Genomic DNA, 13,719 nt, shown 5'->3' with positions numbered 1-13,719 from the left:
CAAGCTGTTTCAGAACTCGCTGTTGCATATAGCAGCTGATGTGACTTGCCTGTGAGCAACTTGGAAAGGCTCTCTCTCTCGCTATATTTATATATAGAGAGAGAGAGAGAGAGAGAGAGAGAGAGAGAGAGAGAGAGAGAGAGAGACAGACAGAGAGAGAATACATAAAGATGCATTGAATACATAAATAAGGAGGGGAGACCACAATCTAGGCTACTGGAGACTCCCCAGAAAACACCAAAGTACTCCCAAAGAAGCCTGGAAGAGAAGCCGAGATACAAGAACCAAGGACACAGCCCACTCTTTCAGAGAGAAGATACACATTATTTGGTTTTCTATAAACCAGTTCAAGGGTTAGGGTTCCAGAGGCATTTAATTAAATAAATGAAGAAGTATCCTGTGTGTGTTGGGGGGGGGGTGGTTAGGGGAGGGCTTTGTGTTTGCTTGTTTCCATTTTTGGCTTAACTCCATTTACTTGACCTTAATGGATTAGCCGACCTTATTACTACCTTGGTCTGTGAGCTATGAAATTGGTTATATACAATTGTGTTTGCAATATTGAAAGTTTCAAGGAGATAATATAAAACATTCTTGATCCTTGAATTAAACAGTGAATTATGGTGTACTGGTTTCTTCAAAGGAATGCCAAGCATGATATAAATAGTGCATTAGTTTTTGTAAAATTCCTTTGAAGTATATTGCCAGTATTGCTGCTGTTACACAGATGGCAGGGCACCAGGAACGTCTTAATGCCTCAATCAGATGATAGAACTGGACTCCTAGGTCAGTCTCCTTCTGGAGAATTTCTATCTCTTTATGCAAAGATGATGCTGGGTAATTATAAAAACCACTTTAGGATTTATGTGCTACTGACTGATTTGTGGAATTCGTCTTTATGTGATTTGGGAAGGACTATCTAGATTCTTGAAAATTATTCTTGAATTACGAAGTTTGGGCTCAATTCCTTCATATAGCAGTGTTGAATTAGAGTGGTTTGGACCTAAAATTTAAAATGTCCCAGAAGCCAGAAAAGCCTCCATCCCTCCTGCTTAGACCCTTCTCAAGCCAGGAGCTTTTCTGGCAAAGGAGATAGGACCTCACAAGGCACCCCGCCTGCACCCTGAGCTGGACTGGGGGTGGGGTGGGGGGCAGTTGGTTGCAGCTGCTTCAGTGGGTGGTGAAACCATCCCTCCTGGAAGAGAAACTGAGGAGGAACTCTTGGCTCTCCCTGCGTGAGAAGTCTTCCTGGTTCTCCCAAAGTATGTTTTTAAGTAAAGTAGCATTTTATGATTCCCATCCAGTTGATGGAGACTACGAGCCTCCCCAACCCCCCCACCCCACGCAGGGCACAGTGCACGGGTTCCCCCTGGGGTTCCACAGCTGTAACTGATGACAGATCACCTCCCACATCTGTCTCCATGAAGCAGCTGTTGCATTTGAACTGCTGGCCTTTAGGTTCACAGCTGAGCATTTCATCACTACCACCAGGGCCCCGGAGGAAACCAAATGCATTGAACTTGTTATCAAAATATTAATTTTTGATACAACAGTATTTTTATATTAATAGCATTCTAATACAATCTTGGATAATTCTGAATACAAAAGATATTGTGAGGAATCTACATAATGGTAATATTGACTTTTTTTCTTTACCTTAACATAACATAGAACACAATTAGCAAGTGGATGCTCGAGTTACATTCCCTTCTATGAACCACCGTGAACAAAGGGCCAAAGAGACCGGCAGATGGCTCCTTGGGGTATCTTGGGGTCCTGCAAAATCATAAGAGCACTTGACATTTTTCTATTTTTCACCAACCCTAAAACTAGAAATACCCCTTAAACAGTGCTCTTTATGTAGTAAAGCATGAAGTAGAACATAAACTCTAGAAAAAAGTTCATCTGGGACTGGAAAGGAGATTTTATTCCTCAGATGTGCGTACTTCCTAGTTTTTCTGGGAAGAAATGAATGCCTTCAACTAATGAATCTCCTCTGAGTCAGAAGATAAATGGGAAGATAAAGAGCACATAAAGTGCCCCCCCTTTAAAAAAATAAAACAAGCCTGACTTGACTTTTGCACAGGATTCAGAAGAGGAGAGATGGGGTTGTGTGTGTGTGTGTGTGTGTGTGTGTGTGTGTGTGTGTGTGTGTGTGTGTAATGAGACTGCTGGTGTTAGGTAGTCACACAGGTTTTTTTCTTCCCAGATCTATTTAAATCTTGGTGCAACTGAGATTAAACTCAAAATATGCCAAGATGAAATACTCGGAGCTGAACTGTTTTTATTTCAGTTAGAGCATTGTTACAGTCCTTAAACAATCTTCTAAAATAAAATTTCTTCCATCACCACCACCAGGCCCACAAGAAGACATTTCCAGAAAAAGATTCAACTCCTGAGATTTTGAAAGAGTTATATTTTCACTGGTATAAATGACTATTTTCGTTACCCATAGGACCCCGATGATCACAATGTTTACATGTTCCCAGCGTAATTGCTGGGAGGGGCGGAGTGGAGGGAGGTGGTCAAAACATGCAAACCTGAGAACCCCGGAGAGTCAGGCTTAATGATAGCTATCTGTGTGAGGAGGGGAAAGAATATCTCAGCCCTGCAGGAAGACAGCAAATCCCACTTAGCCAGCTGATCGACAACAGTCACACGCCTAACATTTTCTCTTTTTCTCCCTTCGCTCTTATAAGGTAAATTTGAAGAAAAAGAAGACAGTGTGCCTAAACTGGAGCAGCTCAACAGCTTGGGCTGTATGACTAACATGAACCTAGTGTTAACAAAACAAAATTTGCTACATATGGAACTATTGCTATTGGAGACCTTTCAGTGGAACCTCTGCCTCCCAACAGCTGCCCATTTCATTGAGTATTATCTGTCTGAAGCAGTACATGAAACAGACCTGCATGATGGCTGGCCGATGATTTGCTTGGAAAAAACGAAACTCTACATGGCTAAATATGCGGACTACTTCCTGGAGGTGTCCTTGCAAGGTGAGCTGCAGGCGCTGAGAGTGACTGCTGAACCCTGACTTCTCGTGACTCCCTTATTCTGTTGCTGAAGTTCACTTTTGGTGTCTCCACAGATTATGCCTTTCTAAATTATGCACCTTCTTTAGTAGCTGCTGCATGTGTGGCTTCTTCAAGGATTATTCTCCGTCTTTCTCCCGCGTGGCCTACAAGACTGCATCGTCTCACTGCTTACTCCTGGGACTTCCTGATGCAGTGCATTGAACGGCTGTTGATGTAAGCCTGTGCGCCCTTGGAGTCCCCTTGGTCATTTCTCACTATTTCTCTTTAGACAGACATGTTCCTACAAACAACTTCTCACAGGTCTAGAACTTTCAGGGTACTTGCTCAGACAGACACTTGATACTTTGAGTAAGCTTTTGTATAAGCCTCAGCAGGGAGCCCCTCTTGGCTGTTACCTGGCTACAGGTGGTCATTGCTAGGATGATTCTGGTTCGTGATAGAGCAGGCAGCTGCTCTTGCGTGTCTGTAACCCTATAACTAGGGTCAGTACAAGCAAATTGTGCACATCCCATACGTCCCTGTCTTTGAACTTGGAGCCCCCGGGATATCACCAGAGTGGCAGCCTCACTTACATGCTTCTTGGGGCTGCATCTCCTGAGCTGAAAATAGCCTCAAGCTACCAGCCAGTTCTCCAGGTTTGTACCCAGGGAAGGCCCCTGAGAAGGACAAGACTGTAAGCTCACAGTTACTGAGATTCTGGCCAGTGGCTGGTAAGTAGACAGTGTGGCACAGTCAGCGGCTGAGGGAGGTGGGAATAGGGCAGGACTTCCTTGCAGATTGTTCTCAGGTAACATTAACAGGTGTCTTCCTTTCTGTCTTGGCAGCGCTCATGATAATGATGTGAAGGAGGCAAACAAGCAGAGAGGGCAAGCAGGATCTCAATCAGCACAATTAAGTATGTTCCAGACAACCTCCCAGTCCTCCAGGCCAATTCACTTCCAGCAACCCCACTATCTCCATCAGACGCCCCTGCAGTATCGCCATCCAGTGTCAGAACCACCAAGCTGTCAGCAGGTTGTGTCCACCACACACACCTCATCTTACACATTACAGACCTGCCCTGCGGGCTTCCAAACTAGTGTTCAGGGCCTTGGGCACGTGCAGACTGGTGTGGGCATGTCACTAGCAATCCCAGTAGAAGTGAAGCCCTGCCTGAGTGTTTCCTATAACCGGAGTTACCAGATAAATGAACATTATCCTTGCATTACTCCATGCTTTGAAAGGTGATTGTGTGTGAAGGTAATACCTACCCAGACAGTTGTGTGACTTGAAGTTTTTAAGAACTCTCCAAAAGGAAAGGGAGTTAAATGGCATCGGAACACTTCAGATACCAACTCCAGGAAGACGGAATATCCTTCAGTGAACCCTGAACCCCTGAGAAGACTGAGCAAACTCTGCAAGCCCTCGACTACCGTGTACATCAGATCTTGTTACAACGCATGCCTGCAGGACCAAGACTTTCAAGTCTTGGCTGATGGTCCAAATATTTCAAAACTAATACAGCAAAAAATTTGGACCTTCCCCTCTTCACCATATTGAGCTTTGACTTGTGTGGGCCCGGCCAAATGTTGGCCTAAATGTCAGAGACTAATATTTATCTGTGGACTTGCCAAACAGTCTTTTATGAAGGAAAGTTACAGTATTAATTTTTTAAGAAATCCCTTATTCCCCCTACAGTTTTGAATTATATTTTTGATTTATGAATTTTTGACCAAGTTTAAAATTGTGATTGTTATTCTATACCAATCTGTGCAGTAAAAAATAAGAAAAAAAATTAAGGTGATTCTATGTAACTCGCTATCACCAACAGCATTGGTATCTGGATTTATATATCAAAGTTAAGAGTTAAGTAGATGTCTTAACTTAAAATCACGGTCATAATTTTTTTGCTTTTTTCCCTAAATGATCAACCTCAAATCTTCACAATAAAACACGTTTAACTCAGGGAATGTATGCTACTTAGAAACACTTAATTCTAATGGAACATGCTTTGGGAATGTTAACAGTACGAGCTACCTTTCCAAAGTAGGCTACAATACTCATGATAGGATGTGTTTTCAATTGGGAACATACATTGTAGCTTCAAATGAATGAAGTAGTTCCTAAAGTGCATATGTGGGCTTTGCATTTCCTTGTGCAAGCAATAATCTTAGATTTGATATCACCCTATTAAAGATGCTTTTTCAAGAGAAGACAAATTGTCACTACTAGAATAAGGTTCTGTAGGTTTATTTTGGAGCGGAGCGTGGCCAGGATAGTTCTCAGGTTGTGCTAAAGTAGCACTTGGTTCTGTTACGTGGAAGACATTTCCTGAACAACCTTTGAATCCAGCTTGTCAGTCTGAACAGGCAATAAATACCAATTAGTCCATTTCAATAGCTACTTTTGTTGGATTGGCCCAAGACTGTTCTGGAATGTTGACAATTTGCTAGTAAGTGAAACAGCCGTTACAACAGGGCAATTTGGGAGTAAAGAGTTTTGGGAAATCTAAAAGTATAAAAAAATCATCGTACTAACTGGCAAACTATACATTGTATTTTTATAAAAAAAGGTTTGGTGGGGAAGCTTTCCGGTTTAGAAAGTAGTGAGGTGTCTGTGTTTTTGAAGATGGCACTTGAATCGAAGGAGCCTGCGTGGCAGAGCCGTCATTGCCACACTGCATGGGAGCAGCACAGGTGGTGCAGGGAGGCAGCAGTCTCCGCATCCAGCCATGGCTTGTCAGGAAGAGCAGGGGGAGGCTCATCACAGACACAGACTGCTCAGGTGGCTCCAGTAGCTCCATGTGGGTGAGTGGCTTTGCCAGTTGAATTCTTAATTTTGTCCTTAAAATGAAGATGGTTTTAATATTTAGAGCACATAGGGCAAGATGTGGATTTACTGGTCTGGTAGAGGAAACAAACAAAAAATAACCACTCAGGTAAAAGAAACACTCGTGGCAATTTTCGAGCTTGAACATTGTGTTTCGAAAGTAACACTTTCCCTCTTTCAGAAAGAAGGCTGCTAATTGGACATTGGTAGTTTTTACCTTCAGACAACTTGCATTATTTGAGGGGAAGGAGGGTCAAAAGAAAATCTGTCATTTGTATTCAGAGCCTAGCAATCTGGAGTCTAATTTTCAGTATTTTAACTACCTCAATATTTTGAATGTAAGCTATTGGGATAGAGATATCCCAATTTGAAACAACAGCCGGTGCCTATGGTAATATAACGTCTTGTTAAATGCTTTTATTGATTGGTTTAAATGTCATTCTTGTTAAAGAATATGCCTTTTTGAAAAAAGCTTATTAACACTTTCCCCATTTGTATTTAAAGACACTAAAGAACACTGGATTGGTTGGGGGGAGGGGGTTTGAATAAAACAACCTGTTATTATTGCTGCATACCCCAGCTGGGGTAGGGTGGGATGGTTCGAGAACCAGAACTACTTTTAAAACATGAGGTTTCAATATAAATACAACTCACAACTATTAGCATTTGGGGAGGGGGGGTGGGATTGAGTGGGTTTTCTTTAATTTATTACTTAGTCTTTTAAGGTAGGCTTGGTTTTTGGTTGGTTTTTTGTTGTTGGTTTTGAGAATACTGGACCATCATTAAATGTATACTGTGAACAGTTATGTATACAGGGCTTCACCAAAGTCCACTAAATAAACACTACTCAAGTACAGACAGCGAACCAAAATCTGTGTCCCTACATTCATTGCACATGGCAAACATGGTGCTAAAGTCTATGCCGGTGGGATTAGATGAGTGCTATTCACTGAATTTTAAAATAAAGCTAGTTTTCAATAAAATGGTTTTGATGTTTTGTTTTCAAGATAAACTTGATATACTTGAATTTCACTGAACCATGTCATCATAAAAGTCAAACTAGAAGTTGTATATTTACCAAATACCACTCAGATGTAGAATGGAACCATAATGTTGGGAATATTCATTATGCATGCTATACGAGGCATCCACCGTCACAAAAGTGTATTGGACGCAGCTGTTGCCTTCTGAGCTTAAGATCAGCAACTGCAAATTTCACTTTCTTTAAACAATAAGGCAAGCTGCCAAAAGTTTGACGGCTGTTCTCAAAATTGGACAAAGGGTCAAGGATCTGAAAGGCAACAAGATCAGCAGTCTGTTCACTTAAAGATAAATGTCATTCGCTACTTTACTCATCTTAGGACTTGGCCGAGGTTGTCATAAAGGGTAAAACTTAACAGGTTTGCACAAGTGGGTGATGCATCCCTTGAAAAGCATTTCGAGAATTAGCCCTGAATAATGCCATTTGCACAGTGACAGTCTCAGGGTTTAGCGACAGCTCCTAAAGCCAAATGTAATGTTCTTTAAAGACGATTTTAAAGAAATGGTCCCACTCTAGGCTAGATAGCTTTGTGAGGATTTTGAGAGTCACGTGACAAGTTTGTACTAAACAGCTGTGCTTCTCCAGCACAGTGAAAGGAATACCTCTGCCTCAAACAGCTGACATCTAACATGATAAACAACTGGAACGCTTGAAGCAATTAGAATGATGGAGCGTTTGGAACTTAATATTGTTTAGTGAGCATTCTGCAGGTCTGTTAAAAAAAATCCTCTCCATTTTAAAAAGGAACCAATACAGTCTTTCTAGTAGCATCAAGACCAGGCTTGCTTCCTATAGGTAGGAAGGCTTGCTCCTCCCCTACCCCTGCATGCGTGTGTGCTCCCTAAACACCCTCTGCTATTCCCATCCCAAACTGCAGGCATCTTTAACCTGGAATCCTGGTACCCGTAACATGGTTTATCATTGACGTGTAAATGTTTTCCTATGTTGAGAAGTTTTTCTCAAAGGGTTTGTGACTTACAGTACTCAGGTCTATTCTCCTATATTGTCTGTTTATTTACTCGTCTTCTCCTATGAGATAGAATTGAGCATTTTAAAAAAATAGACTGTTTCATGAAGATACCTGTGTGGCCACAAGCTGGTAATGAGTCTAGAAATCCTCATGAGAGGCCGTGGAAGGAACTGGTGAACTTTTCACGGAGTAGACTAAGGGGAGGTGAGCTGCCTGTCTTCTCGGATGTCAAGGTCATGTTACCCCAAAAAAGTTTCAGTGAGCACTAAGCCAGCAGATTGCTAACGGCACAGCACTGCTCTCAGAGCGCCTCCTCAGCAGAGACCGACTGTCCCCACCGAACGAGCATATAAAAAACATCAGAAGAAAAGCACACAAAATATTAGGGAATTTTTTTAAAAAGCACATATAGGAAGGACCACAAAGTAATATGCAGGACAAAAAACAAATTAATGAACTTAAATGGGCTGAACGCCATTACTGATGGAAAAAATTTCCCACTGAGTCATAAAGCCAAACAAATCTGAGGTACACACAACTTGTACCTAAGATAAAAGGCTTCAGGTATGTTGCAAGCAGAAGGATGAGTATACCAAACGAAAAAACAAAAACACATCACTGAGCAGTTCTGACTCAGCGGCCATTTGAGAGGTCTATCTGACCTGATTCTCTGTGTTGTGAGCTCTTATCTGTACCTGTGTACATGCTCGGCCTCACCTGCAGTGAAAGGAAAGACTGGGGTCATGATAGTGGGGGACGAGGAAGCCTCCAGGAACCAGAGGTATATTGTGTGTCTCATCGGTACTGTACTTCAACCTGGTTAACTCGTCCCTTCCTTACGACTCCTGTGAGGGGGTGTCCCATTTTCCACCGGTGGGTTTTGGGTCTCTGCTACAACCCCCCTCATTCTCAACAATATGTTATTTGTTTGTTTGTTTGGAGTCTTCTGATGCCTGTTACCTGATCCTGTCGACACCTCATGATCGCTCAGGCTGGTGTGCTTCTTCTGTGTGGGCTTGTTGCTTCTCTGCTGGATGGTTGCTTGTTTAACTTCAAGCCTTTATGTCAGCAGTTTTCAAGCTGTGGGTCATGACCCCTTTGGGGGTCGAATGACCTTTCACAGGAGTCGCCTAAGACCATATTTCTGATGGTCTTAGGAACGGAGACACTGCTCCTCTTATTAGTCTCCAGGTGGGCCCACCCCATGCAGATATGCCCACATACGGGGTCACCACAACATGAGGAACTATATTAAAGAGTTGTGGCATTAGCAAGGTTGAGAGCCACTGCTTTATATGTTTGTTATATAATCTGTTGTCAAATTGAGACTTACGAGTGAAGGGGTGGAGGTTAGCCTGTCAATCAGATCACAGCTTGATGACCTCATTTGGAGGCTCCAAGGAGATAAACAGCTCGCTGGAGGCAGGATGCAGGCTGAATCCCTGGGAGACATTGCAGCTGACCAGACACATAGGGCTACATTAGTGGCCCTGAGCTGCAGGAGCCTGGTGGAGAACCGTGCCGGCACTGAGATGCTCACAATGCCACTGAATCCACAAGACTTTGTAACCACTGGCCTATGATCTTTCTGCATTCATTATCATTGCATGTGCTTCATGAGTTTGAGGAGGAATTTATAGATTGGTATCAGAAGTATGGGCTAATATCGGACTTGTAGGCTTGATCTGGACAGGGCTGGGATATTTTCTTAATGTGCAATTACTCTTTATATAAAGCTATGTCTTATTCACATGATTCTCCCTGGATTTGTTTTTCTAGTCAACCCGGACTAACACACTTTAAGACCCCAGACACTGTATCTTTTGATAGCCAGGCACCATCAGCTTTCTTCACCACATTTGCTGTGCACCCATTTTGTCTTCAGCGATTGTGCCGGCCTCTCTCCCCAACCTGCATATTTAGTACTGTCCTCTGAGCAGAGCCCACCACAGCACACCCAACCTTGAGGGCAATGTGACCACATGGAGCAACACATGAGCAGGGCCCAACTGACTCCCTCCCTAGAACTAAAGCTATAAATATTTACAGAAGCAGACTAGCACATCTTTCTCCTATGGCTCGGCTAGTGAGTTCAAACCACCAACATTTTAATTAGCAGCTGAGCATTTTAACTACTGTGCCATCAGAAGTCCTGGCAATTCCTTTAAACAAACAAACACTGCCATTGAGCCAACGCTGACTCATAGGGAATCTATAAGGCAGGGCGAAATTGCTTCTGTGAATTTTCAAGACTGCAACTCTGTACTTGTTGCTTGGTGCTGTTGAGTTGGTTCCAACTCATAGCAATCCTATGTGTAATGGAACGAAATATTGCCCTGTCTGGCTCCCACCTCATAACTGGCCTATAGTTGAGCCCATCGATGAAGCCACTGTATCAATACATCTTGTCAAAAGTCTTCCTCAGGAAGGTGGGGGGTGGGAAAGGGGGAACCGATCACAATGATCTACATATAACCCCCTCCCAGGGGAGCAGGAGAGGGAGGGGTAATAAATGAGCTGATACCAAGGGCTCAAGTAGAAGAAAATGTTTTGAAAATCATGGCAACAAATGTACAAATGTGCTTGACATAATAGATGTATTTATGGATTATGTTAAGAGTTGTACAAGCCCCCAATAAAATGATTAACAACAACAAAGAAAGTCTTTCTCAGGACAGAGACCCAAAGCCCATCTGTTTACAATGGGTCACCCCCTCACAGAGGGGTCACAGGGAAGGGATGAGTCAATCGGGCAATAAAGCACTGATGAAACACACAATACTACTCTGGTTCCTTGAGGCTTCTTCACCCCCCACTACCATGATTCCAGTACTGCCTTTCACTGCAGGCTATACTGGAGAATGTACATAGGGACAGCTCAGAGATGAGAGCCCGGATACACACACAATCCCGGAACAGGAATGCCAGTAGCAATACCAGAAGGGTAGGAGGAAGGAGGGGAGGAAGGGTGAACCGATTATGATGATCAACACATAACCACACACACACCTCTAGGGGGACTAACCACAGAAACCACAAGGGAAGGGAGACAATGGTCGGTGTAAGATATGAAAATAAAAATTTATAATTTATCAAGGGCTCATGAGGGTGGGATGGGGAGGGAGGGCAAAAAGAGGAGCTGATACCAAGAGCCCAACAGAAAGTAAATGTCTAGAAAATAATGATGGCAACATATGTACAAATATGCTTCATACACTCGATGTATGGATTGTTAAGAGCTGTAAGAGCCCCCAGTAAAATTATCTTTTAAAAAAATCTTCCTATATTTTGCAGCCCCTCTACTTTACCAAACTTGATGTCCTCCAGGGCCATCCCCTGACAGCATATCCAAATTATGTAAGATGAAGTCTACCATCCTTGCTTCTAAGGAGCACTCTGGATGTGTTCCCTCCAACACAGATTTGTTTGTTCTTTTAACAGTCCTTAGTACTTTTAGTATTCTTCATAGCACCTTAATTCAAATGAATCAATTCTTCTTCAGTCTTCCTGATTCAATGTCCAACTTTTACAAGCTTATGAGGTGATTGAAAATACTATGGCTTGGGTCAGGTGCACCTTAGTGCTCAAAGTAAAATCTCACTGTTCAGCACTTTAGAGAGGTTTTGTTCCACAGGTATTTGCCCAGTGCAATATGGCATTTGATCTCTTCACTGCTGCTTCCATGAGCACTACTTAGAGATCTAAGCAAGATAAAATCCTTGATCATTTGAGGTTTTTCTCCATTTTTTCATAATGTTCCCATAATGGTCCAGCTGTGGGGATTTTGGTCTTTACGTTATAATCCACATGGAGGCTACAATCCTTGATCTTCCTCCGCAAGTTCTTCAAGTCCTCCCCCCGTTCCGCATTCAAGGTTGTGCCATCTGCACATCACTGGTTCTTAACAAGCCTTCCTCTACACCTCAATCTTTTCATAAAAGCCAGCTTCCCTGGTTATTTCTTCAGCACACATTGAATAAATATGGTGAGAAAATGAAACCCTCCCATACCCTTTGCTGCTTTAAAATCAAGCTATATGCCCTTGTACTTTTCACACGACTGCCTCTTGCTCCGTGTACAGGTTCTGAATGAGCACAATGTAGAGTTCTGGAATTCCCATTCTGCTCAAGACTCTCCATATGTTGTTAAGATCCACACAGTCAAATGTTGTTTCATAGTCAATAAAACACAAGTAAACATCCTTCTGGTATTCCCTGCTTTCAGCCTTGCTCTATCTGATGTCAGCAATATCCCTTGTTCCATGTCTTCTTTTGAATCCAGCCTGAACTTCTGGCAGCTCCCTGTCAATGTACTGCTATAGCTATTGGTGGATGACCTTCAGCAAAATTTTACTTCCATGTGATATCAAGTATATTGTTTTATAATTTGTGCATTCTGTTGGGTCACCTTTCTTTGGGATGGGTACAAATATGGATCTTTTCCAGTCAGTTGGCCAAGTAACTGTCTTCTAAATTTCTTGGCATAAACGAGTGAGTGCTTTCAGTGCTTCATCGGCTTGTTACAACATTTAAATTGGTATGCCATCAATCACCAGAGCCTTGTTTTTGACTAGTGCTTTCAGTGTAGAAGTCAAAGCTACACTGAAACTAGTGTATACAGCACACACTCATCAAAATGCAATAAAATTTTAGAGCACTGCAAACAGAACAGCCAGAATGTAATTAAAGAGAGTGTTGACACATTGTGAAAATTTTAACTAATGTCACTGAATTTGCATAAATATTGTCAAGTGGAAGACTTATTTGCTTGTAAGCTGTCACCAAAACACAAAATATACATATAGTATTTTAAATGCAATAAAAAAGAAACGTATAATATTGTTGTTACATGCCATCAAGTCACTTGCAACCTGACACACAGAGAAAGAAACACTGTCCAGTCCTGAACCATCTTCACAGTTGTTCCTGTGCTTGAGCTCATTGTTGCAGCCATGAAGTCAATTAATCTCCTTACGGGCCTTCCTTATTTGTTTTTGCTGCCCCTCTACATGACCAAGCATGATGCCTTTCTCCAGGGAATGTTTTCTCCTGAGAACATGTCCAAAATATGTAAGATGAAGTCTCACCATCCTTGCCTCTAAGGAGCACTCACTCTGGCTCTACTTCTTCAAAGACGGATTTGTTTTTCATTTTCGCAGCCCATAGTGTTTTCAATTATTTTTCTACCAACATCACAATTCAGACACATCAACTCTTCCTCGGTCATCCTTAGAGTTTACTTCAGGACTCCACAGATAGCTCAGTATTGTTAGAAATTATATTAATATACTTGATAATATTGATAGAACTAAGGAGCTATTGGGAGGGGTGTCATCATTTTTCCATAGAACAAAAATGCTTCAAAGAAAGAAATATATGGATATTTCCTAAAGGTGAAAAATATGTCTATTCATAGTATAATGCTGTCAGCAAGTTGTATATCTGTAAAAAGTTGAATTGGAAAAAGCTATGTGATAGATTATTTAGAACAAAAAAATAGGTCTCACAGTATAGAAGATCGAAGGCATAAAGCTGACTTGAACATCCCTCACTGACCCATAGTCCTACAGGAGATAACACTGGAGACACTGTGGGAATTGTGCCCGATCTGATCCCACCACACCAAGCTAAAACACTAAGGGCGTGCAATAGAAAAGCAAGGGGAACAGAGCAACAAAGTCCCAAGGGAATACCAAAAATAGACTTTGGGGCCAGGACTTGGCACCCCATCAGACTTGACTGGAAAACATTCCGAAAGGTCAACAAACAGTGCTTGAACTAACTATATGCTTTTCTTTTCTTGTTGTTATTGTTTTTGTCATTGGCTTTTTGTTGTTATTGTTGTTGATGGTTCATTTTCTTTTG

The 13,719-nt window shown here is 42.1% G+C and overlaps 1 protein-coding gene across 2 annotated transcripts in view; it reads left to right on the top strand.

Annotated features, from left to right (window-relative positions):
* Nucleotides 1-5,701, top strand: part of CCNJ (cyclin J) — a 14,596-nt gene extending 8,895 nt beyond the window's left edge. For both annotated transcript variants that reach the window (XM_004701039.2, XM_045291569.1), the window contains 3 exons: nt 2,697-2,996; nt 3,089-3,248; nt 3,860-5,701. In XM_004701039.2, the coding sequence (XP_004701096.1) occupies nt 2,697-2,996; nt 3,089-3,248; nt 3,860-4,262 (863 nt within the window). In that variant the 3' untranslated portion in view covers nt 4,263-5,701. The remainder of the gene's footprint in view (nt 1-2,696; nt 2,997-3,088; nt 3,249-3,859) is intronic.
* The last annotated feature ends 8,018 nt before the right edge of the window (nt 5,702-13,719 follow it).

The sequence above is a fragment of the Echinops telfairi genome, unplaced genomic scaffold (assembly GCF_000313985.2).
Source record: "Echinops telfairi isolate 266 unplaced genomic scaffold, ASM31398v2 ScPeMD7_70;HRSCAF=299, whole genome shotgun sequence".
NCBI classification, from domain to species: domain Eukaryota; kingdom Metazoa; phylum Chordata; class Mammalia; order Afrosoricida; family Tenrecidae; genus Echinops; species Echinops telfairi.
This window is presented reverse-complemented; position numbering and strand designations above follow the sequence as displayed.